Source organism: Equus quagga, chromosome 4 (genome assembly GCF_021613505.1).
Source record: "Equus quagga isolate Etosha38 chromosome 4, UCLA_HA_Equagga_1.0, whole genome shotgun sequence".
NCBI lineage: Eukaryota > Metazoa > Chordata > Mammalia > Perissodactyla > Equidae > Equus > Equus quagga.
The window spans coordinates 11,552,021-11,579,052 of NC_060270.1; the positions used below are offsets into that span (position 1 = coordinate 11,552,021).

At 41.3% G+C, this 27,032-nt stretch overlaps 1 protein-coding gene across 1 annotated transcript in view; it reads right to left on the reverse strand.

The window, feature by feature from the left end:
* The window catches only part of MYH15 (myosin heavy chain 15), a 130,023-nt gene that overhangs the window by 83,720 nt on the left and 19,271 nt on the right, over positions 1 to 27,032 (reverse strand). The window contains exons 10-14 of the mRNA XM_046657871.1: positions 19,503 to 19,606; positions 18,106 to 18,244; positions 7,727 to 7,845; positions 3,077 to 3,226; positions 2,287 to 2,457 (exon numbers count right to left, since the gene is read on the reverse strand). Coding sequence (XP_046513827.1) covers positions 2,287 to 2,457; positions 3,077 to 3,226; positions 7,727 to 7,845; positions 18,106 to 18,244; positions 19,503 to 19,606 — 683 coding nt within the window. The remainder of the gene's footprint in view (positions 1 to 2,286; positions 2,458 to 3,076; positions 3,227 to 7,726; positions 7,846 to 18,105; positions 18,245 to 19,502; positions 19,607 to 27,032) is intronic.

The window sequence follows — 27,032 nt, forward strand, 5'->3', positions numbered from 1 at the left end:
GTTGGACAAATAAGCCGAAAAATGTCATCAAGTTAGGTAATACATGTAGTTTGGACTCAAAAACAGGTAATTTTCTCTCAACGCTGGCAAAAATCTAAAACCTTTCCTAATCCCCACCCTGTGAGGGACTTTTCCAAAAAGGGCTGTTATTGGAGAATAACCTCTCCAGGGGACCATGCTGAAGGGACACCAAGTTTTCAAATGTATAATTTTGGATGCAGTTGTTTAAAAAAATGATAGAAATAATCTCTTCACCAATACCTATGTAAAACCATAAATATGTAATCATATGTTAATGCTTTAACATGTTAATTATTAATGCTCAAGTTCTAAACAAACTAGAATATTTCAAGTAAGGAAGTAAGTGTGAGCTAATCCTGTAATAGATTTTTTCTCTTCATATAGACATAGAAGGAGGTCACTGAATGCTTGAAGACCAGATTAACAATTAACGTTGGTCTTAAAATACCTTTTTTCAGTTCGATAGAAACTTTTTTGTAAAGTTAAAAATACAAAACTTTTATGTACGAAAATCTCTTCTCTTTACATATATACACACAGATGCTTGCTGTCAGACATTTTACACATATTGATGTATTTTAGTTCTTTCAAACTTTGAAAACTTCCCATGATTCATTCTATTTCAAGGAACAATTTTGATCATTAATATTTACTACAATTTTTCATCACGTAGCCCGAACAAACACAATGATCTTTTCAAAATACAGAATTATTTAAAGAAAGGTTTCGGTGTTCCTCATTTGCCTGACCTCGATATCTTTGAAATCATTCATAGGAAACCAGACTTATCTTTTCCTCTACCATCTGGTCAGGTTTTTTTTCTCATTTTATCACGTCAATAGAAAATGCAACAGGAAATTACATCCGTGTTGCTAGTGGGTTATTTGGAATGACTGAGATTGGCATAAATGAGACCATAGGCTTCAGATCCACTAAAAATCAGTAACATTCACAGACCTATCAGGCTCTGAAGAACGTCTATGTGCCACCTTCCTGCCTGAAAACAGTGTCGTGCCCTATCAGAGTGAGTAGATATTACAGGTGACAATTGCCAGAAGGTAAATCTGTCCCTCTAAGGAGCTCCAGTTCTTTTGTTTCATTTCTAATCAGAAAAGTACAGCTTTCATAATGCCAGCTAGCATTGACCAGATCACGGTTGGGTCATTATTTTTATTTTTTTTTTTAATCAGCTCACAAGTTGGTTCATTTTCATTATTTTTTAAATGTCTGTCCTCCCCTCAGGAAGTTCGCTGGTTCTAAAATAAATAAAATCAATGTGACATCCACTTCTGTGAGGAACAAGGGCTATTTTCAAGGAAGATTTAGTTTCACCTAAAGCCTAATAAATAAAATTGATAGGACACTGATTGATAAACTCTGAAGCCTGCAAAGGACAGTGAGAGGTCGGTCACCCTAGCCCCTTCCTGACAGGGTTGTTGAGAATCAAATGTGACAGCAGTGCTGAAGAGAGCATTCAAAATGCTAAAACCAGTAGGCCGGGGCCCTGCCAGACCTGTATGCAGAATTCACTGCAACCCATGGTCACGGCAGGACACAGAGGCACGGAGCTGCCAACACGCCGCCATGCTTGCTCCCGTGGACAAAGCCACAGGAAAGGCCAAGCTGAATCCCCCCGGCAAACCTGGTTCATCTCTCCCAGAGCACACGGAAGGATGTCCGAATATGGGAACATCGCTGAACTCAGAAAACATACACTGCAGCTAATTTACTAATAAGCCATGAAGTATTGTCATAAATTACTTAAACTAACTGGTACTTGTCCAATTAAATGAACAAACTACATCCGGCAAGATAGTGGCCTTGAGGATTTATGGCACTTGTTTGTTTGCATGCTAATTTGCCAAATTTCATTAAGCAGCTCTGGGTCTACTCATTCACCTTATGTTAATCAGCCAGGCCCTACAGTGCTCATATTTTCAGCTCTGTGTTTTTCCAGTCAAGAGCATGACCATTTTTAATCTCGACAAGTTTCCTCACGCATTAACGGTGGAGGCCATGCATAAGCAGCAAATGCCTGGCGACAGCCTGCGTTAAGGATGATGGAATGGGCTAACTGACGCGAGAGTTTAGTGAGGATGCCACGGGTGCTGCACACGAAGACCATTAAGAGAAAATGTGCAGAGCTCTCCTGCCCCATTTCCCATCCCCAGGACTGACGGAGTCTGCGTCCTGACATGGATCAACATGGCAAGTAGGGACAACTCTCCTTAAATGAAAACAGACAAGGAGAAAAACATGCATTACCTTCTCAACGAGATCTATGCAGGCTTGCAAACCCAGATCAAAGTCAATGGGCAGCCAGTCAATGCCTTCTTTCCTGTACTCCTCTTGCTTCAGAACAAACATGTGCTGATTGAAGAACTGTTGTAATTTTTCATTGGTAAAATTAATGCAAAGTTGCTCAAGGCTGTTATACTTCAAAGATGTGAAGAGGTGGGAAGAGAGAGAAAAATAAATTGAGAAAATAGTAATTCTCTGACTTGTGGATATATTAATTGCTTAATTGTGGTGATTATTTCATGACTGTATATGTGTATCAAATCATCAAATTGTACACCTTAAACATATACATTTTTTAATTGTCAAATATATTTCAATAAAAAAATAAAATAAAATAAAATTGAGGTCCACTTGGAAAAATGAACGGTAGAGAGAAAACAATAACCACTACCATATGATGTAAATAGACCCAACAAATAACAAATGCTCAATTAAATTCTTACCTCCCTCAGATACATCCACAAACTAAAGATTATTACAATAAAATAACATGATATTAAAATTCAAAATCACAAAAGATTCCTTTACCTATATTTAATTTTATTTAAGGCTGAATTAATCTGTTCACATTATTAATTATAATAGTTATTATTGTTATTTTTTCATATTAATAATAGCTCTTTTCCAACCAAAGTAGCTCTTAAGGTTTGCACAGAATGAATTTCATTTGCTTTGACTACATTTTCTGACGTTCAGTTCACATTTTCTAATCTTGTAAATACGCATTGACCTCATTCTTACCAGATATACTTACATCAAGGATTTCAAAACCAGTAATGTCAAGAATGCCAATGAAGAACCGCCTTGACAGCTTGGCATCCAGGGCTCTGTTCATACGTGCCACCAACCACTTGAACATCCTTTCATATATGGACTTGGACAGGGCACCAACAGCATAGGTCACCTGGAAATCACATTGAAAGCACTCCTTCGTCTGACAGCAGTGTGCATTTTAATTCTGGGCATTCTCCATCAGCAACCACCTTCTAGTAAAATCAGGATATATTTATTGACTTTCTGTGGTTCTAGCATGCTGCTGAAAACAGAGAAAGGGAAGAAGCAAGGAAGGGAAGAAAAGCAGAAAGGAGGGACAGAAGGAGAGGGGAAGAGAGGCGGGGGAAGCAGGTGAGCTAGTCTGGTGCCTCCCTACAGATCATCCTGAGAGAGAAATCCCGTTCCTATTAGCAAAGGACCAAACACTCTGGGGTAGGGTGGACATGTGCTCTAAAGCCTCGCTGATCAAAGTCTGGTCCCAAGACTGCAGCATCAGTGTCCCCTGGGAGCTTGTTAAAGATGCCAACTCTCAGGATCTCAGCAAGTGGTCCCAGGCCTGTGAATCAGCATTTGCACTCTAACACCATCCCTAACTGATGCCTATGTACGTACAGTTTGATAAGTACTGGTAGAGAGGTTAAGAATCTGGACTCTCTAGCCCTTTTCCTGCTGCTGCTGTTGCTGCTGCTAATATATTGTGCAGCCTTTGGAGAGTGACTCAACCTCCCTGGGCTGCAGTATCTTCACCTGAATTACACTCTAGAAGGTTCTTTCTAGCCTCAGCTTCCATCTTCTTTATTATATTAGTTCCCAGTGCTGCTCTCAACTCCCTGTAGGGAGAATAGCAACTTAGTGCATCCTTCTGACTCAGATTCTCCTAGCGTAGAACTCAGGCTGCATTTCCTCTCCCCGGAGGTGTGCGGCAGAGGCTCTAACATACTCTCCTGGGGAGAGCTCCAACCTCTGCGCCTGGATGCTGCTGCAGGAGTGCAGATCCTGATTCCGTGATGCGAAGTGGCTGCTGTAGTAGCAGGTTTCTGACAGACTCCCAGTAGGAGTGAATTCCAGCTGGACATTCTCCAAGCCTGGAAGTATAATGTGCTCCAACCACTTAACATTTAAAATCGGCCTATAGCATCCATCCTTCGGCTGCCCAGGAGAGAGACCGCAGCAGGAGCCAGTTGGTGTCTGGTGGTGATTTAGTTATGAGTCACCCACTCTCTGATCAGTTATCTCGAGTCATTTCCACAGCAATCCATAAGCCGGATGGCATCACAGTTTTTTATTCTCGGCGTCAAGAGCACACCCGCACAAATAAAGCACCAGGAATGATTTTAGTCCTCTAAAGCACCAAGGAAATCACTCGCTGTCCACAGCAGTCACTTTGAAACTTTAAAAAGAACATGACTAACTTGCTCACCCCCTTGTACTTCCCTAAATACTTGAGAATTGGGAGTGGGAGAGAAACCGTGTGGCCAGGGGTAGGGAGGAGTGAAAAACACAGGAAGAAAGCCTGAAGATGTAGGCAGAGGCAGAAATAGAGGGCAGGCTGTCTGCTGCATGAATGAATGAAACCAACAAGCCAATAAACTTCCCACTAATTCATCATCCTAATCATTTTCTGTCCAATGAAGGAGGAAGGCAGCATCTAAACCTACACACTCGCTTTTCAGGGACTAAGTAGACTTGTGTCTTAGCTCACAGAAGGTTTTGATTACCAAGGAGAAATAGTACATAAGAGAAAAAACAAAAACAAACAAAGAAGTGGAATCAAAGAACCATAGTTTTAATCACTTTGATTCCTGCCTTTCTCAGCTATAAAATAACAATATTAAGATATGCATATCTCAGGGTTGTTGGGAGAGATGCAGCGAGACCGAGGATGTAAATATACATTGCACAGCATTTGGCAGTTAGTATCTAGTAAATGTTAGCTCTCCTTTTCCCATCCTCCTCCCACTTTTATCGCTTCCTCATCCTCACTCCAGTATTTACTCGCTATGTTACTTTGAGTCATGAATCTTTGTAAGATTCACTGTCTTTAACTATAAAATGGAAATATAAATAAGAGCAATTTTTCAGGCTTGCTGCTCAATTGCATGAGATATCCATACAGAGCACTTAGCATGCCACCCATAGTAAGTACTCAATGACTACACATTGTTATTATTATTAATCTTTTTAAATTAAAATAAATTTCTAAAAGGCATAGTAAGAACTTTCATGGAACCATAAAAAAACTAGACCTGAAGAACCTCAGTCTTGATAACCACGTAGAGTGGCTCTCAACATGGGGTGGTACCTCCCCCAGAGGAGGAGTGCCTTTGGAAGGAGGGAGGGCATCTCCCGGTTGTCATCGTGACTGAGGATGCTACTGGCATTTAGGGAGCAGGGATGTAAAATCTCCTACAATGTGCAGGACACTCTCTAACATGAAGAACTGTTTTATTTAGGCACCAATCACCCCTCCAGTGAGACACACAAAGAAATTCAACCTCTTCATTGTGATGCTCAGAGAGATGAAGGTATTTGACTGAGGTCCCAGAGTTAGTTAGCATTAGAGCTAGAACTAAATTTTGTATAGAGTGTTAACACTGCAAGAATTTTTGCCATCTTTTGCAATTGTCATCAACAGAGCATATACATCTCTATTCTTAGCAATGGCAATTGTCTCTATAAAGTCATTAAAATTCCTATGAAAAGAAAAGCCTTACAGTGTGCTTTCTTACTACATCTCCAGGAAAGGGAGGAACAGACAGAGAGAGAGGGAGAGAGGTTGGAGGATGAGGGGTTTTTTTTCTTTTAATGTTGAATAATAAAATATTAGCTTGCTTCGCTGGTTCTATTATGGTAAAGGCTGGCATGGTAACTCAGTCCCAGAGAACACAGGATTAAAGAGGAGAAGGTTTGATTTCAGTCCTCTTATGGGCTCATTAGTTTTATACAGAGAAAGTCCTTGTTCTGTAATCATAGCATGTCATGCGTGCATGTGGTGGTGAATGTCTTAAAAAGCAAGAAACTACCAAATACATCTAACCTCATGTACCAAGAAACAGCTCAAATACCTGTCCTGCTGATCACGGTTCAAGTTCAGCTCGATTTAGTTCATTTTAACATTTATGGAGTACCTACAGCTTGCAGGGCACTGTGCTAAGTGCCGAGGGTGCTAAGATAAATTAGACACAGTCCCCGCCTCGAGGAGCTCAGATTACCAGGGAGGACCAACACTGTAAGGAAGTTCTTTCGGTACAGTTGGCATTATGGTGGAAGCAGAGTTAATGATTTAGAGAGTAAGCTCAACCAGGACATTGATTTTGATTACTTATTGAAATGTTTTAAGTAACATAGTCACATCAGATACCTTGATGTGCCAAAGGAAATAGAGTTTATTGTAGTCAAAATAACTGTCTTCCACCACACATTCGTACATTTGTCTGTCTCTTTTTCGGATTCAGGATGCATATAGAGGAAGACTAAATACCGCCTGAAGACTCGCTGTGCGTCCTCTGGAATGTTGCTTATGTTTCCTGACTCAGTTTCCTCCACTGGAAAGACAGATGATAAGTATTGCTGCCCTGCTTACCTCTGGGTACTGTTGTAAGAATGGAAGGAGGTGATACCTGTGAATACCTTACACATATTGTATGTGATGTTAGCGTTTTCTCTCTCCAGAAAGACTGCATGCCTCAGCTCCCTGTAGCTACGGGGATAATCTGACTAACTCTCACTGATAGACTATTAGTGCAAGCGATAGCACCTCTAGTCCCAGCAGCTAAGGTGGGTGCACCTGCTCCACAAGTTATCTTCTCCCCTCGTGCAGCAGCAGTTTGGGAGGCTGTGTCCTCCAGACGGGCTAACTACAGAAGGGAACAAGGCTGTCCAGTCTGTACTGGGCTTGGTGCGAGAAGAATTAAATGTTTATTTTGTTGTCCCTGAGATTCTAGTGTGTATGTGCCACTGCAGCACAGCCTCTCTCATACTGACTAACACATGTTACAGATGCAAATTACTATTATTTTGAAATGCACTAGCATGCTTAGATGGGCTCAGTACCCAGCAGCCTGGGAATATTTATTCAGATCAGCAGTCCTCAGAGCACTTGCTATCCTACCATGAAGACATTCTCCTGGATGCCGAGCAAAGCTATGTGACCTTCCATTTCTCATCTCTGTTCTCAATCCCCCTCCCTTCAAATACTAGCTTCAGTGTGTTCTGAAACCCATTCTCAACTAATGTGTTACTCTAAAAAGTCAATATTCTAAATAGACAAAGAAAGCAAATTTGCCAATTTTATTCACATCAGGAACCGTTAGCTTTGACAGCTTTTTAGCTGGACAACAAAGACGTTGATCACAAGCAAAGGGCTTGCCTGCATCTGCAAAAAGACTTGTTACCTAAGGGAAACTGTCAAAATGTTATGTTTCAGACCAGAAAGACTCTTAACACAAGGGCATTTGCTGTGGGATGTATCACAAATGAAAACATTTGGAATACTCATCATAGTAGCCTTTTTTTTGCTTTTTTTATGGAAGCTCTTGTTGCAGATATCATCAGAAGTTGAAAAATATACAATATGTATACAATTATTACAAGATCACAGAATCATAATACTCTTGAAATATCACCTTACCTGTTTTACATTTTGACCTCTAGTGACATATTCATTACCAACTTTGATTCTAGGCTGGATCAAGCCCTTCACCAACTCAGAGGAGTTAATGCCCATGAGGAAAGCAGCTTTGTCAGCACCTGGTTAGAAGAAAGGAAGGAAGGAGGGAGAGGGGGAAAGGGGAGGGGAGGGAGGAGGGGCGAGAGGGAAGAGAAAAACACTGTTAAAATTCATTCCATTATAGCCAAATGGACTACCCAGCAGACTGAAGGATGTGTGTTTAGACTGATACAGTAAGGTAGATTGTAGTTTTGAAATAAATGCCTGAATTCTAAATGTTTAAAAGACTTTATTTCTTGGAAACGCAAATCAAAACCACAATGAAATGCCACTTCACACCCACTACAATGGCTATAATCAAAAAGACAGACAATAGCAACTGTTGGCAAAGATGTGGAGAAATTGGAACCCTTATACATTCCTGGTAGGAATGTAACATACCTTGCTGGTACAGCCACTATGGAAAACAGTTTGGCAGCTACTCAGAAGTTAAACACAGAGTTACTACAGGACACAGAAATTCCACTCCTAGGCATATACCCAATAGAAATGAAAACATGCTCACACAAAAACGTTGCACACAAACGTTCCTAGTAGCATCATTCGTAATGGTCAAAAAGTGGAAAAAATACAAATGTCCATCAACTGATGAATGGATAAACAAAATGTGGTATATAAATACAACGGAATATTATTCAGCCATAAAAAGGAGTGAAATACTGATGTATGCTACAACATGGATGAAACTTGAAACCATTATGCTAAATGAAAGGAGCCAGACACAAAAGGCCACGTGTTGTATGATTCCATTTATATGAACTGTCCAGAACAGGCAAATCTATAGGGACGGAAAGTAGATTTGTGGTTGCCAGGGTCTGGGTAGAGAAAGGAATGGGCAGTAACTACTACCGGGTACAGGATTTCTTTTTGGAGTAATGAAATGTTCTGGAATTAGATAGTGCAGATGGTTACACAACATTGTGAATACACTAAAACTCACTGAATTGTATGCTTTAAAAGGATTAATTTTACGGTATGTGAATTACAGTTCAAATTAAAAAAGAATCTATTTCTTGATACTGGCCCTCTTCTAAAAAGAAACATTTATTTAAAGGACATGGAAAATCTCATCTTTATTATTTGCCTATTTTTCCCTTCTATGTATATACTTGTGGACTCTTTCAATGAACAGAGACTTCGGCCACATAGTTTGATAATTCAAGACAATGACCAACCACCAGAAGCCAGGATGCTGGCCCAGTACCTATCCAAAACCTTTCCTCCTCCTGTGAAGTCTCTGCTTGTTCCATAGTGCCCTCTGCTGTCCAACAAGCATACTTGCAACCCACACAATTGTATCAAACAGTGCTTCCATCTTCTGAGGAAAGAAGGCGAGAAGAATGAGTGTTATCAGAAGGAAAAGGAAATAGGTGTGCATCACATCTTGTGCTAAAACATTACAAGGACAAAAGAAATGCCACAGGCAAAAAGTTACAAGAACATCTCACATTGTAGATTTCTTCAGTTATCAAACAAAAGAAATATTTCACTCATCTGAAACTTCTCTGCTATGTCTTCCATTTTAAATGAATCCTGAGACATCCTAGTATAGCTGATGCAGTCACTCTGTAAAATAATGTCTAGTAACAGAAGGAAATGCAGTTTTTCCTTCCTTTGCCAAGCAGAAGTCCAAAATTTCCTGAGCAATAACCACAAACAGAGAATAAAGTAAAAACCAAACTCAATTAGAGAGCTACATGTCATTTGTACTCATGATATCCATTTCCTTTTTGTGGGCCTTTAAACTTTTCAGAAAGCCTTAAAAAGCTTGTTACGTTTGCTTTTCTTGTTAACTAAAATCAATATATATTATACACACATTTCCGCAAGCTACACACCTACTCTAGGTCAGTGATAACGGCCTGGGTACTCAGCTGCTATGAAACCCTCCAAATTCAAAGCTTGTTTGGGAAAATAAATGGAAAAGTCAAAAGTAGAGCAGAGGTATGCCTGCTAAGAGTGCCAAGTTTGGAGACAAAAGCCTGATTACTACAAGTTGAGAATCTAGTGGGTCAGAACCACAGACTTTTTGACCTGGAAAGGACTTTAGAGGGCACCTAACCCAGAGTGAAAATATTTAAAAGAAAGAGAGAAATGCAACATGCCTGATGAAGCTGAGTGGAGATGGATAGCAACCAACAATGTGAAAAAGGAACAATTCCATGGTATCTGTCCGGGAAAAAAAGACAGGAGTGGGTTTTCCAAGCTTTGAAATCATGCGGACGGACAATACAGGTAATAATAGTCTCAAAGTCATACATTCTTTTTCCAATGTTAAGAAGAGTCCTTGAAGTCTATTTTTATCCATGAACAAAGGAAACCCATATCCTCTGTGCAATACCCCACTTTCAGCTCTAAGAGAAGCAGCATCCAACTTTACGGAATTATTTCTCACCCACTCCAGAGACATCCAAGTACCGACAGACAGGACTAGTATGCCTTGGATGTATCCCACAGGTGTATATTATACATTACATGTGTTCTCCATCTTTTTTGGGAAAGAAAACAATAGTGGTTATCATGTTCCAAAAAATAAATTACTTCATTTGCACTAAAAGTTTACAGTTTTACAACAAAGTTGAAAATAGTTTAAATCTATGAATAAATGTCCATCAGGCCTTCAGGAGATGCTACTGTGAATAAGTAATGTCTGTAGACACGTTTTCATCCTGTGACCTGATGTGTTCCTAAAAGAGGCTTTATGAAATTCCCACCAATATACATCATTCCCTCAGGACTTTGTGAACAAAGCTATGGATTTGAACTGAGCTGTGTGATCTTACCTGGGAGAGGTAACATGTAGCCAGAGGAGAGGTTCTCAAATGTTAGTGTGGATGAGAATAGCCTGGAAAGCTACTAAAGGCACAAAGGACTGGGCTTGCCGACAGAGGTTAGGGTCTGGGCCTATATTCATCATGTTCCCCAGGAGATTCTGATACACATGAAGGTTTGAGAACAAACCTTATTGTTTGTTCGTTATATAAAGACCTTATATAAAACCTCACATAAAGAAGAGACCTTATTACAGTGGTCCTCAACCTTGGCCACACACTGGGGTCCCCTGGCATGTTGTAAAAGCAAACACTGATGTCAGCATCCATCCCCCGAGCTTGGTTTTCTTTGGTCTGTGTGAGGCCTGAGCCTCCAAAATTTAAAAGCTCCTCGGGTGAATCTGAAGTGCAGCCAAGTTTGAGAACTACCCTCTGGAGAACGGTACCCAGGTTTCGTAAGTACACTGTGAAGTCAAGAAGATGGAGACGAGGTCTGACCTCACCTGAGAACAGGCAAGGCAAAAAGGAGGGCAAGAAAAACAAAAGACAGTCCTTTCGAACTTTACGATTCTATCCCAGTTCAGTCCCATCTGTAAATAACCAGATATAAAGAAATGAACAAAATTCAGTTTTGTCAATCCACAATCCGGCTAATCTGAAAGAGGGGTTATGACAATGACATTCAATTAGTCTTTTAGGTGGGGTTAGAATATGATTTTCGAGCTGTGCATATTTTGTTAATTTATTGAACAAAGTTTACTGAGCACTTGCTGTGTGCAAGGCCTGGTGCTAGATTCTGTGGTAAGAAGACAGATTAAACAAGACGAATCCTGGGCATCAAGGAGTTTACGATCCACGATAGTAAATAAAGCACAGGGAAAACATCAGGTCAGTAAAACTACTGCATGAGAGACAAAGAAATCGAGCATTAGGGAAGTCTGAAATAGGGAGAGATCCCTTCTGGACTGAATGACCAGGGAGGTTCCAGAAAAGAAACAGCATTTGATCTGAGCCTTGATGGATGAGAAGTGGTTTGATAGGCAAACATGGGAAACAGAAGTACATGATGCAAAGGCACAGAGGCGGAAGAGAGTGGCAATGGTCAGACAAGACAGATTGGACCATGCAGTCAGGGACCGAGTGATAAACTGAGAGAAGCAAGTGGTTTCTGCTCACAGAAGACATCTGATGTCACTATAAGGTATTAGTTAAAGAATGGGGAAATGTTAAAGGAGCTTTGGGCAGAGAAATGGCAAAATTAGAGTCAGGCTTCTGAACAGCGAACTTTGTGGAAGTATTCAAGACAGACCAGAGTGGAAAGTGTACAGACAAAGTGAACCCATTGCAAGACACCCAAGTGCAAGGTGCCTACAGTCTAAACTAGTAACAGGAAAGGGAAAGGAGAGGCTGAGAAACATGACTGAGAGGTTCCAGCCTGAGAGCAGTGAGAGGAGCAGCAGCGTGAATACGAAGAGCAAAGTCAACAGAAATCACTTGAGGAAGAAGATGATACACCGAGCTTAGCCATGCAGAGTTTAGGGCACCAGGAACACACCGTAGAGGGGGAGAAATGTGGGGGTGGAACTCCAGAAAGAGGCAAAAGTGAGGATGCCCCCTCAGGTTTGGGTGTCCTCCCCTTTCCATCCTCTTCTCCATCTGTCCAGCCCTTCAATTCCTTCCTAAATGATTAACTGGGAAAAAATGATTGAAGCTTAATATATTAACAGCCCTTAGAAATCAATTAAAAAAAAAAAAGTACCTCCATTTTAAAAATGGGCTAAGTATGGAAATAAAAATCCAAAAGAAAGAAAAAATACAAACAGGTAATAACATACAAAAAAATTAACTTTATTAATACTTAAATGTAAAACAAAACCTAGCTAATTGGCAAGAGAAAAACGATCACTGCTAATACTGGTGAAGTTAATGAGAAAGTCACACTCATATGCTACTGACGGGAATGTAAATTGTAAAATATAGGACAATTCAAGAGAAAAAATTACTTCCAGAAGTTCATTCTAAAAAAATAATATAAATATACAACTATGTACTGGGGGGCTTTGGGGAGAAAAAGGAAAAAAAAATTAAAAAAAATAAATTAATTAAAATTAAAATTAAAAAAATAATATATATATTTTTGAATCTATAAGGATATTTATCAAAACTTTGCCCATGATAGCAAAAATCTAGAAAAAAAAATTCAGTATTCAATAATAAGAGATATTTAAGTTAATTATGGTACATCCATAAACCGGAATTTTTTGTGGCCGTCTACAAGGATATTGCAGAAAAGATGAAAGACGTTCACATATAATATAGTGAAAAAATCTAAATGAAACAAGACAAAGAGTGGAATCACGTATTTTTTTATTTTAAAAAGTTACCTGAGCATAATCACCTTGAAAAAGACATAAAAGATTCATCCTGTAGTGTTAACAATGATCGTTCCTGAGTAGGTAGGATTCACTTAACAAATAAGTATCTCCTACTATGTGCCAGGCACTGTTTTAAAACCTAGAAAAACAGCTGTAAACACACCAAATTAGGTCCCTGCTCTTACAGCTGATGGGGATTGGGGGGTAGGACGGTCAATAAAAAATAGTTGAATGAATGACACGAAGAAAAATTTTCAGGGTAAGGGGATGGATGTGATGGGAGTGATGGGAAAGTGGTGGGGGTGGTCAGGGAAGGCTTTTCTGATAAGGTAACATCCAAGAAGTTACCTCTATAAAGTGAGGGAGTAAGCCATGAGGATGCCCAGGAAAAGAGAGCTCCACATAGAAAGAGGAGTCAGGGAAAACATCCAGCAAGAGGAGTGCTGTCATGCTCCCAGAAGAGCCAAGAGACCAGTGGGGCTGAGTGGAGGGGATGGAGAGAAGGGGAAATGATGGGTGAATGTTCTGTACCCAATCCCTGTGGCAGGGGTCAGGGGTGAAGTCCACAGCAAGCAATTCTGCGACCCCAGCTGGGCATCCTACAGTTCAACTCAGTTCTGACTCTATCTACCTGGGATAGCATCACATTTCACAGGTTAAGAGATCAGTCCTGCAAGACTGCAGCCCCAGCCCCACCCCCCCACTTAGAAGCCAATCACAAGCCCACGTTGTCACTTGGGCTACCGACCAACCAGCTATAGATCAGAGGTTCTGACAACCCCCTCCTCGAGTTCAATTAATTTGTGAAAGGCTCACAGAACTGAGAGAAACATTTTACTTACTAGATCAACAGTTCGTTATAAAAGGATATAACTCAGGAACAGCCAGATGGAAGTGATGCCAAGGGAAAGGTATGAGGAAGGGGCACCAGGCTTCCACGCCCTCTCCGGGAGCACCACTCTCCCTAAGTCTTCACGTGCTCACCAAGCCAGAAGTTCTCCAAACGCTGTCCTTTGGGGTTTTTATGCAGCTTCATTACATAGGCCTGGTTGATTAAATCTCTGCTCCCTCTCCTCTCCCAGGGCTTCAGCAGCCCAGGGTTTGCCGGTATGGATCCCAGGCACTGACCTACGCACCGCTCATCAAGCCATGCTGCAGGAGGCATCCCACATATAAAGCAGAGGAAGATGGGCATGAATGTTAGCTCAGGGCTAATCCTCCTCAAAAAAAGCCAAAAAACACCTTTATTGCTCTCACTTCTTAGGATATTCCAAGGGTTTTAGGAGCTCTCTCCCAGCAACCAGACAAAGACCAAATATAAATTTTTTTATTATAAATCACAATATCACAGTAGGAGATGGGATTAGAGACAGATTTGGAGAGGTATCAAAGAGGACAAGGAGGCTGTGATGAGGACTGGGGATGTATTTTGAGTTCAGATGGTGAGTCTAGAGCAGAAGAGAAAACATGGACTGACACACTATGAAAGGATGACCGCGGGCTGCCACGTGCAGCACTATCGGTAACGGGACATGGGTGGAGACAAGGAGACCAGTAAGGAGGCTGTGGCAACAATCTGGTAAGAAACGGTGGCTCGGACTGAGTGGTGGCAGTGGGCGTGCTCCTGGTGAGTAGTTGTGAGGTTTCATATGTTTAAAGATAGACACAACAAGAAAGAGAGGAGTTCAGGATGACTCTAAGATCTCAGTCAGGGCAACTGGGAGAATCCAACTGACATTTATTAAGAAGACTGAGAAATGAAGAGCTGGTGGCAGGGGCAGGGTGAGATGAAGAGCTCGATTCTATACATGGTGAGTTTGAGATAATCACCTAAGAAATGAGCAGAGGAAAGACTCAAGGATTGAGGCCAGCAGCCCCATAGCAGTTAGAAGTAAGGAAAACAAGGACACTCCATCAAAGAATCTGAGAAGGAACCACGAGCAAGACTGGATGAGATTATGTGCCTCATTTGTTCATCTATGTTTTCTGATTTTTTAATAAGTATGCCTCATTTTTCTAATAAAAATAATTCTTCAAAAAACTTTGTTTCAAAAGATGGAAAAAGCAAGAAAATAATGACAAAAACAAAATAAAGCAGCAAAATAAGATGCCATAAAAGCATATATTAATATGTATGAATCACAAGATGTTTACAGGATCTTCAGGTAACACTCCCTCACTTCATTCCCGTCTGTGCTCGTGTCCTCTTCTCTGAGGGAACTTCTGACCACTTCATCTACAAAAAACCCCTAACTCTTATTACTCTTTAATCTTTTACTTTGCTTTTTTTAAATTATAATTTCATGCATATTTGTCTGTTTATATATTTATTGTCTCTACCATATTAGACAGGCAGAACAGGGATGATACCATATTCACAGGTAAATCCACAGCATCAATAATAGTCCCAGCACAGGCACATATTGACCTCAAAAACTACTTGTCAAAAAAATAACAAATGTTGGAGAAGGTGTGGAGAAAAGGGAACCTTCAGACACTGCTGGTGGGAATACAAACTGGTGCAGCCACTATGGAAAACAATATGAATATTTCTCAAAAAATTAAAAATAGAAATACCATACGACCCAACTATCCCATTACTGGGTATTTATTCAAAGAACTTGAAATCAACAATTCAAAGAGGCTTCTGCACTCCTGTGTTCATTGCAGCATTATTCACAATAGCCAAGATGTGGGAATACCCAAGGATAATGGATAAAAAAGATATGGTGTATATATATACAACGGAATACTACTCAGCCATAAAAAAGACAAAATCATCCCATTTGCAACAACATGGATGGACTTGAGGGTATTATGTTAAGCAAAATAAGCCAGATAGAGAAAGACAAATACCATATGATTTCACTCATACATAGAAGATAAACAAACACATGTATAAAGAGGACAGATTAGTGGCTACCAGAGGGGAAGGGGGTGTGGAGCGAGCCAAAAGGGTAAAGGGGCACATATGTATGGTGACAGATTAAAAACTAGACTATTTGGGGTGAGCAAGATGCAGTCTATATAGAAAATTATATATAATAATGTATACCTGAAATTATACAATAAACCAATTATAAACCAATGTGACCTCAATAAAATAATTGAAAAATAAATTAAAAATAAAATAAAAGGTGAAAAATTACTTGTTGAATAATGAAAACAAAAAAACCCAATTCAAAAATGGACAAAGGACCAGAATAGATATTTCTCCAAACAAGATATACAAATGGCCAATACGCCCATGAAAAGATACTCAACATCACTAATCATTAGGGAAATGCAAATCAAAACCAAAATGAGATACCACCTCACACCCACTAGGATGGCTATTATCAAAAAACCCCAGAAAACAACAAATATTGGTGAAGATGTGGAAAAATTGGAAACCTTGTACATTGCTGTTGGGAATGTAAAATGGTGCAGCCACTGTGGAAAATAGTATGGTATTTCCTCAAAAACTTAAACCTAGAATTACCATTTAACGCAGCAATTTCACTCCTGGCACATAAACAAAAGATTTGAAAGCAGAGACTTGAGCAGATATTTGGACACCAACGTTCAGAGCAGCATCATTGACAGCAGTGAAAAGTGGAAGCAACACAAGTATCCATAAATGGATGAATGGATAAACCAAATGTGGAATAGATACACAATGGAATATTATTCAGCCTTAAATAGGAATGAAATTCTGATACATACTACATCATGGATGAATCTTGAAGACATTGCGGTAAGTGAAATAAGCCAGTCACAAAAGGACAAATATTGTATGATTCCATTTACATGAGGTACTGATACCAGCCCTGATATCCATTTCCCTACATTAAACCCAGCATACATGGGGTTAAAACAAAAGCACTCATTCCCTGCTTACTCCCTGGCTCCAGAATCTGCTATCTGCCGTGGAGACAAATGACCAAGGACAACCACCTGGATTCGTTATCTCCTCCTCCTCTCTGCAAGGAGTCTCAAGGCCAAACAGGCTGGTAGAAAAGCTCCGACCACCCAGACTGTATGCTCCCCCTCCCCTACCTAAAACCCCAGATAAAAACCCTTGCTTTTAGCTTTTTGGGGAATTTGGGATTTCAGTGTTAGCTGCCCATTCTTCTTGCTCAGTGCTTTGCAATAGTAAAACTCCTACTTTCTTCCACTACACTCGATGTCAGAGATTGGCTTGCTGTGCAACGTGTGAGAGAACTGATTTCAGGTTCAATGTCAGTACCTAGAGTAGTCAGATTCATAGAGACAGAAAGTAGGATACTGCTGTCAGGGGTGAGGAAAGGGGGTGATAGGGAGTGATTGTTCAATAGGTACAGAGTCTCAGTGTGGGATGTTGGAAAAGTTCTGGAAGTGAATAGTGGTGATGGTTGCACACCACTGTGAAGGTACTTAATGCTACTGACCTGTACACTTAAAAATGGTTAAAATGGTAAATTTTATGTTATGTATATTTTACCACAATTGAAAACATAAAATTAAAAAAATCATTGGTTGAAATATTCGAATGAATGGGTTTTTCTTTTTGTTTCAGTTGCCAGGAATTTTAACATTAAAGGAAATAATTATATTAACTATGCTTCCTTCATTTCATAATTGTGATTTTCTATTTTAATAATCGTTCTAGACAGATCGTTTCTTGTAAAATGCCTCAAATCTTTTTGGTAAGCAGGCAAGACTATAGATTTTTTTGAAGGTGAATAAAAAACACATTTTTGTTGTGGTCTCAACCCAGTAGAAACTCCACCTTTGGAATTCTAACCATGTTTGTTCTCATCTCCATTATGTCACTGAATCCATCTGATGGTACATTGCTCCCTTCTTGGTTTTTCTCAACAGCCTGTGTGCCGAAGGCAGGCTATGTCTTGGTCAATCCTGCATCACCCAAGTTTAGCAAATTTACTGACATCGTCAATAATTAATTAAGCACTGCTTATTCTGAGATAAAGGATTCCACATCAAAATGGAGGTTGAGAGAAGAATTTTGAGGAACAGCAATCAAGGGAGATCGCTGATTAATTTCAACATTTTCCTAAAACCAAGGGGCGAGGTCAACTGCAAGGAAAAGGGCCGCAGGCCCGGGTGAGGGATTTGAACAGAGTACACGCCACATCGTCACAGGGATTCTTACTTTCCGCGCCATCTGCTTCCACCTGCTCTGCTCTGGGTTTCTGTTTGAATTTCATGTTTCCTAAGTGCATGATGGCTCCAGCGAGTTTATAGGATCCATACTTCTCATCAGGAAGGAAGCCCATGACGTCCATGGCTTGCTGTAGAAAGAGAAACAGATGGTCGTGTCTTCATTTGCCTAATGGCTGCAGTAAGCATCTCACCCCGCTGTGTGTCACACCCCCCTAGACTCAGCCGGCTGTGGGCTGCTGAAGGGCAAGGAGCCACAGCCCTGAGTGGGGCAGCTCTGTTCAAGGCAATGCAAATCGCCCCTGTAGGCACTTGGGCCCTTGCAGTGTGCTTAGCCCTGTACGAGAGAATTAGGAAGGCACAAGACGTGGCTTGTTTAATTTCCAGTAGTTTTAGAACTTTCCTTCGATGCCCTGCTCCCTTCCTCTCCCTTCCAGCAACAGATCATTAACCGGCTACGTGAGGTAAATTATCTTCCTTTCATGGTTACAGCAGAAAGTAGCACCATATCTGATGGGCTGCTTATTTCTGGCATCCCATATGTTCTCCCAACTTTATTCCAGAGCAGATACATTTCAAAGACTGGCAAAAGGAACTGTTTAAGAAAAGAAAAACCGTGTCACCAAAGAACCGCATCCTAAGGAGCCACTGCACATGGTAAGATGTGTGTTCTCACACACTCCAGAGGGTGGAAATTGATGCAATCTTTCGAGTAGTTAATTTAGAATATGTATCAAGACACTATAAAAAATTCATGATCCTTTCCTAGTAATTTCACTTTTAGGAATCGAGCATAAGGTGAATCTGATACATAGAAAAAGAATTTACCTACAAAGATATTCACCTCAGTAGAAAAGAAAAAAAGCTTTGAATCTAACAATAGGAGAATGGTTAAATAAACTACAGAACAAGTGATTGATAAAATATTAAGTATTCATTTAAATGTTTATGAAGAGTTGTACTAGCATTGAAAATGCTTATAAGGTTAATGGAAAAAGCAAACTCTATATACCAAATTGTGGATGCAGTATGATTATGAGCTTTTATTTAAAAAAGGATACACCAAAACAACTATATAGCAGCAACCCTAAATAGAAAAAGGAATAAAGACTGTAAAGATATGTGCCAAATAAAAACAGTGGTTGCCATTGAGTTGAAACATCTTCCTACTTTTCTAAATGTTCCAAAGTTACTACACTGACAACGCGCACTGTTGCAATAAATGTCAGCTTTTGGACAGAAGCCCTGGAGCCACTCCTTCCACCCTCCACCCGCAGGGGAAGGAACGTCACTTCTCCAGGACCCTTCGGAAGAAAGGAGACCTAAGATGCTTTCTTTCATTTCTCATTGCCGTTACCAGTCTTCGCTTTGATAACCAACAAGCCTTACATCTGTGACCAGAAATTCTTCAGCATCGTCCAAGCTGTCCACAGCAACTACTCCGTGAGAGCAGAAGGGAAAGTCATAGGGATTCTCAGACACCAGGAGCATGTCTGCGGAGGGAAAACCATCAGTTAAACAGCTTAGAGAAATCCACGAGGCTTTAGAAAAGAATTGACCAATATTCACAGTTTACTCTTACAGGGTATAGCATACTTGTAAACAAGCCAAAATCAAATCCATATTCTACACCCAAACCTCTGCAATCAATTTTTGCCCTCTATTAACTTGTCAGTCCTGTGTTAATGCCTCCCAAGAGAAAACCAGGCAGCCCAGATCTGAAAGCAGATTCAATTGCAGCAGCTTGAACTGGTGTGAAAAAAAAACAGATAATGTGTGTGGGCCAAACTTTGAAAACAGGAATTTGGCCTAGATACGTGGTTGAGGGCTGGAGGACAAAAAATGTTTTGGAAAATGGTAAGTCTAAGAGGCCTGAGCTTCAAAAGCTAGTTCGGAAGCAGGCAGGCCCTGGGGTCGGCACCCAGGGAACATCAGCAGTGTAATCCTGTCACATCACGTCCACCCTATTAGGAGGCTGACTCCGTCTTTCGAGGGCCCCATAAATCAGCTTCTGTGCTCAACGCTGCACCTCTGATATGTCTCATACTCCTGACGTGATTCACTTAGCCGGAAACATAACACAGGCTGAAGCCCAGGCAGGCTGTGGGGAGCACAGCAGTCACTGACTTGGCCGAATCGCATTAACCTCTTCCTGCCTAACACTCACTCCCAGGGGAGTGCCTTTGAGCAGATCTGATTTTTCGTTTATCACTCAACAAGTGAAGCTCTGTTATCCTGAACCCAAATCTCAGAAACAAAGAAATTAGGCTGCATGAATATTCACAGCAGCTCTATTTGGAAACAACCCAAATGTCCATCAACAGTTAACAAACTGTTGCCTATCTATATAGTGGGTTATTACTCAGCAAACAAAGGAACGATCTGCGAATCCACGCGACAACATGAAAGAATCTCAAAAGAATTCTGCTGAGTGAAATAAGCCAGACCAAAAAGAGTATACACTATATGAATTCAACTTAAAAAATTCTAAAAAGTGCAATCTAACCTGGAGTGACAGAAGGCATATTAGTGGTTGCCTGGGGACTGGGTGGAGGGGAGGCCTTGAAGGAAGACGAAGAGGTAGGAGGGAAGGATTCTAAAAGATCTTGAGAAAACTTCTGCACGGACACATGCATTATCTTGACTGTGGTGGTGGTTTCACCTCATGAATACACATGCCAGTGCTTACACTTATGTCAATAATACTTCAATAAAACTATTTTATGAAAGCTAAGACGTAAAAAGAAATTGAGCTAACCCAAAGGAATCAGGCTGAAGGCAAGTACAACATATATATTTTTTAATAGAAATATAACCCATAACAATTTTTCAAAGTATTTACTTGAATGATGATTCAAATTCCCTTAAATGTCAACACTTTGCAGGAATCTCCTTATGTTCTTCCTCATGCCTCACTTTATACCAGCTAATATTTTTTGAGATCAAACAATGTGCCAGGCATTATTTAAGTTTTAGAGATACATTAGTGAAAAGGAGTCCTGCTCCTGCCCTCATAAAGCTTACATTCTAACAGGAGGAGACAGAAGTAAAAGAATTAGTAAAAGAGATGAAAATATGTGGCACATAAGATGGTAATAAGCACCAATGAGAAAAATAAAAGCAGGGAAAGGGAATAAAAAGTATTGCAGATGCAGAGTTGCAGTTTTAAGAGGGTGATCAGGGAAGGTCTCCATCAGGTGACATTTGAGTAAAGACCTGAAAGAGTCGAGGAAGAGAACCATGGAGATAATTAGGGGAGGAATGTTCTAGAAAGGGGAAAGTACCAGTGCGAAGGCCCTGAGGCGGGAGCTTGCCTGGCATTTTGACTGGCTAAGGTGGGTCAAAGAAGGAGCAAGTTAAGAAAGTGGTGAGTAGGAGGTCATGAGGTCAGAGAGGCATCAAGAGTTCAGGTCATAGCGCCTCTCAGGCCATCATGAAGATTTGGGCATTTACGTTCTTTGTGAGACAGGAAGCCACTGGAGGTTTTTGAGCTGAGGAGTGACATCACCTGGTTTTTTTTAGTTTGCCACGGCTGCTAGGTTAAAGACAGAGGGACAAGTGGAAGCAGGAACACCACGCAGGAGACAGTAGAGTAATCCAGACGGCGGTATTTCACCAGGGTAGTGACAATAGAGATGGTGAGAATTGGCCAGATCTTGCATTTTGAAAGTAGAGTCAATAGGATTTGCTGATGGAACAAGTGAGAATAAGGTGGGAGAAAGAGACAGTCCGGATAACTCCAAGGGCTTGTGCCCAGGCAAGTGGAAGGATGGAGCTGCCTCAGTGGACCTGGGAGGCACTGTGGTAGCAGCAGGTCTGGGGGGTGGAGTTCAGGACATCAAATTCAAGAAGCCTATGAATGAACTATGAATGCATGCTACAACCTAGAAGAATCTCAAAATTATCATGCTGAGCGAAATAAGCCAGGCAAAAAAGAATATACGTATACTGTGTGATTCTGTCTTACAAAATTCTGGAAAAATTTTTTTCTTTCAAATTATTTTCTTTTTGTGTAAGCTAAAAGGAAATTTACACACTGACATCTCAAAAGACCTTGAGCATGCACATTAACCTTGTTAGAGGTTCTCTACATGACTCTTTTTTCCATAGGAATTTCCCCAAACATTTAAAACCCATAGTTTTTACTCTGTGTATAGCATAAACCATGGCAATCTATGATTATGTCATTTTACACTGTGCAAAATCCTCAAAAAAATAGCTGTACAATAGAACAAGAAAATATCAATAACAAGTAAATTTCATTGTAAGACATTCATATAATTTGGTCCTTCTCCAAACCCAGTGGAGATACGAAAGAGTCAGTTAGCTATGAGTCTGGAATACTGGAGAGAAGTCTGGACTCCTGGTCAAACTTTGGAAGTCAACAGATAGAAAAGATCTTTGAAACTGCCAGTCTAGATGAGGTCACCACAAGATAGACCCAAGGACTGAGCCCTAGGGCACTCTAAAGTCATGGACTGGAGAAAGAGAGGAACCCACAAAGAAACACCCAGAGATTTAGGCGGGAAACAAGGAAGGGAGGTATACTGGAAGCCAAGGGGAGAGAGTTTCAAGGAGGAGGGAGTAATCAGCGTTGTCAACTACTGCCATGGTTCTCAAGGTCAAGAACATCCCTATACATTCTTCTTGAAGGTTCATTCATGGCTTTATTGGCGATGCTAAAATCTACATTTATTTTCTGAGCTCCAGACCTAGATTTCTAACTTCCCATTAGACATTTCAATGTGGACGGCCATATGTAGCTCAAACCAATGCTACCAAAATTGAATCTATGATGTTTTCCATGTCTTCCCTGAAGCTCTTCCTCTTCTGCAGTTCCTCATGCCAGTGAATGTCACCACCCTACCCAGGCCAGACACCTGGTGCTATGACCATCCTGTCCGTCACCTCCTTCACAGCTCAAATACAGACATCATCTCCACGTCTTTCAAATCAAAGCATTTACTCAATCTTTCTTCTCTACGATAGGTATATGCTACAGGAGGAGGTAAGGATATAAAAATACACGGTGCTTTCCCTCACAGGAGCTAGGGGATCACACTAATCAGTGCAGGAAACGCTGGGTGTTTTTAGGGTGGGGGCGGGTTTCAGTTGGCTGACTCATTCAAAAAAAACTACTTTTCAACATTGTTCTGCAAAGAATTACCTTTCAGATCATTCTAACTGGTGACCTTTTAGATACTTTGTATTTTATTCTCATGTTTATGATGTCATTTTTGATCATTTTCGCCCTGGTTACAATGATCAAAGGTGCTGAATTTGACACTATTTTCTCTATGTGGAATACAGGAAAATAGAAACCCAGAAAGGCTCCCTACTTGCCCAGGATTAAATTAACAATAAATTGGATTTAGAAGACGGTCTTTAGTATTTCTGTTAGACTACGCCGCCCGCCTACTCAAACTGTGTCTGTAACCATGATGGGATCCCATTTCCTCCGTTGTCCTAGGTAGAAGGAGGGCCTTGCTTCCATCCAAGCAGGCTCAACAATTAGACAAACACTGAGACAGAGCAGGGGGGCAGAACACCATGTGTCTGAGGTCTAGGGGAGAAGAAGAGGAAGGGGTCAAGATTCAGGAGGGGGCTGGTAGTAAGGCAGAATGGTGGGCCAAGTGCTGTATATGCGCTTCTCCCTCAGCACCTCCCTGCTCCCATTTGCACTGTTTCTAGAAGTCATTAAGTACACCTAATGGACTTTTCTTCTATCTCCTTACAACTAGAAATATGGCTGAGGCACTGGCCTATCCGTTTGCAGGAACAGCTGCACTCAGTGCTAAGTGGTGGCTCCAAAGGATGTACAGATGAAATGCATGTGTGTGTTTGAGGAACTCTGCAAGGCCTTCAGCCTAAAACATCTTCCCCTCTGGGACTCATCAACATTTATTTTCAAGGAGGAATGAATTTTAATTGTGTTGAGGCTTGAGGTTATCTTGGAGGAGTATCACGTAAACAGGGGTTCCTTTATTTAATTAATTCCATTTCTACCAAGAGCAAGAGCCCTAAGAGAATGAAAAAAAAAAGTGAATGCATTTTTAGGAGACACTATTAGGGCCAGAGAGACAGTCCAGACCAGTAAAGGCCCACATAGAATATTCTTGACTGGCTATGAGCACACAGAGGACGGGGGGAGCTTGTCAGGAGGGGTGGGGGTGGATAGCATAGAGAGGAGTAATGAGAGGACGCTAAAGGTAAAAGCCAATTGCTCCACAATTTCAAAGAGAGAGGTGTCAACCTTCATGCAGGTTCATTTCTAGAGCCCACTCTCCAGTAGGAGATGCAAAGAGCCCATTAAGATTGACTATTTTATCATTCAAGGCTTTATTTTACATGTAATCCTAACATTAAAGTTACTTTCTGCATGGCTGAATGTTCTCCAGGACTCAGCTGTATTCACTATGAAAAGGAGCAAAGCTGAGATTGGGCCAAAAATCTTTAGGATCACAAATAAAGCTCTGTAGCTAGTGCCTCTAGGTCACATCACCCATCATTACCTGTTCCTCAGTGCTGCCATGTACAGCTGAAGAGGTTGCACACTGCCCAACTCCAGAGAGAATCATTCACATGGTCTACAGTTTGAATAGCACTCTCTGGAGTTAGGAAGTACACGGTCTGCACAATCATATACACGTCTTGTGTCCCCTTATACTAGTGGGGTAAAAGAGAGTAAAGATATGAGACTAGATCAAGAGAGACCTAATGGGTAAAGTGGGTGCAAGTGAATATGCTCCAGAATAGGAGGCCCAGTTGCTGACCATTTCTTTCCCCAGAGGCATTCAGGCCACCAGTAGACAGACAGACTTGGCGGCCACCACTGTGCATTGCTGTCACAACCCTTATGGAATACTCAGGACACTAGGCAAAGCGTCAAGGATTCTGAGAGACAAGGACAGATTTCCTGACCTCTCTTTCTGGAGTTTAAGAATTAGTTGAATAGCAATAATGGGTGCAAAAAGTAAGTAGAAAGAACAGAAAGTCAATGAAAATGAGAGGAAAAGGAAGATATATGCAGGACTAAACTGTACAGATGTCATTAAGAACCAAAGGATTTTGAAGGATTCATATAGCACGGGAAGTGGGGAAGAGTTGAAGTGGGTTTTAGGCACGCCTGGAAAAAGGGGCAGCCTTAACTGAAAGGGGAGGGGAGAAGGGATGCTCAAGCCATGTAGAGGCTAGGTGGGGGCTTGCTCTGGGGCAACACGTCACCCCATTTCCTCAGCTCCTTCAGCGGGTAGACAGCCTCTCAGCTATGATGTCCAGACTTAATCCTTTTGTAGGATGGACAGATGCTCATAGTTTTGGAAATTTGGACATAGTCCTCATATTGCTAAGATGTGCCCTCTTGTATAGATCCTCAGGCCCCTCTGAAGCTCTTCTTCAGCAAACAGGAATAGAAAGAGTTGCAAATTTTAAAATGTCCCGAAGAATGACAATTGGCGCGGATGACCAGGGGACTGACAATACCCAGTTTTGACCACCAGATGTCAGTCTTCGCACGGTAATCAATCTCAGCAGCCCCAAGACTCAACGAGCTAAAAGGAGTCAGGACAAGCATGCATTGTCTCCAGCAGCCCAGAGACTTCAGACGGCTCCCTTAGTAAAGAGATGCTCCCCCAAATCCTGCAGTCACTGCTGGTACCCACACGGGACCCTGTGTCAGATGGCCTGCACAGCGTAGAAATTTGTGTCAAGAAGGTCAGATTTGGCAGGGTCAATGAAAAGAAGATCAAAACATTCTATTCCAGGTTTAGGCGGAGGGAAGGGAGGAAGAACAGCTGATTCTTACATTTCACCAATTCCACCCATGGCAAAAATAACTGTCCAGTTTGCAGAACTTTGCCCATCTGGTGAGGGCACTTCGGAGTTGGAAACCACGCACTCAAGACACCAAGCATAATGGGCTGGAGGATTGTTCCCCATCACTTTGCTCCCCTGGATCTTCACTGTCAACCCACATCCCCTCCTCTGGAAGCACTGTTGTCCTCATTGGCTGACTTTATATGCAATAGCTTTGAAATCCAATCAGCTAATCATTCTCCCCTTCCAATGACTTCCCAGAGCACTTCACACAAGTGCTCTTACGTGAGACTGCCATGGCCCACAGGGTGCTGCGTGGTCAGGCCCCTGTGTATCTCCCCCTACGCTGTCCTCTCCACTCCACCACCTGCAATGGCCATTTTGCTATTTCAAAAATAAACCCAATGCCTTCCTGCCTCAGGGCCTTTGCACTCACTGCCCCTCCTCCTGGAACTTTATTCCTGGAAATCTTTGTCTACTTGCTTCCTCTCTCATTCAGGTGTCTGCAAAAATATTACCTTCTCAGACAGAGAGATCTTGCCTGACCATTCTATCTAAAATATAACCACTCACGGGGCTGGCCCTGTGGCTGAGTGGTTAAGTTCGTGTGCTCCGCTGCAGGTGGCCCAGTGTTTCGTTGGTTCAAATCCTGGGTGCAGACATGGCACCGCTCCTCAAACCACGCTGAGGCAGTGTCCCACATGCCACAACTAGAAAGACCCACAAAGAAGAATATACAACTATGTACCGGGGGGCTTTGGGGAGAAAAAGGAAAAAAATAAAAATCTTTAAAAAATAAAAAATAAAAATAAATAAAAATAAAATATAACCACTCACTAATCTACCAAACCCCAGTTCACTCTATCCCCTCATCCTATTTTTCTTTGTAGAACTACCATTCTCTGAAATTACGTATTTCTTTGTTGCCTTGTTTGCTACCTGCCTTCCCGACCAGAATGTAAGCTCATGAGGGCAGGAGCTTGTTTGTCTTTTTACACCTCTATTCCCCATGTTTAAAAAACAGTGCCTGGTGGGGGCTGGCCCCGTGGCCGAGTGGTTAAGTTCGTGCGCTCCACTGCAGGCGGCCCAGTGTTTCGTTGGTTC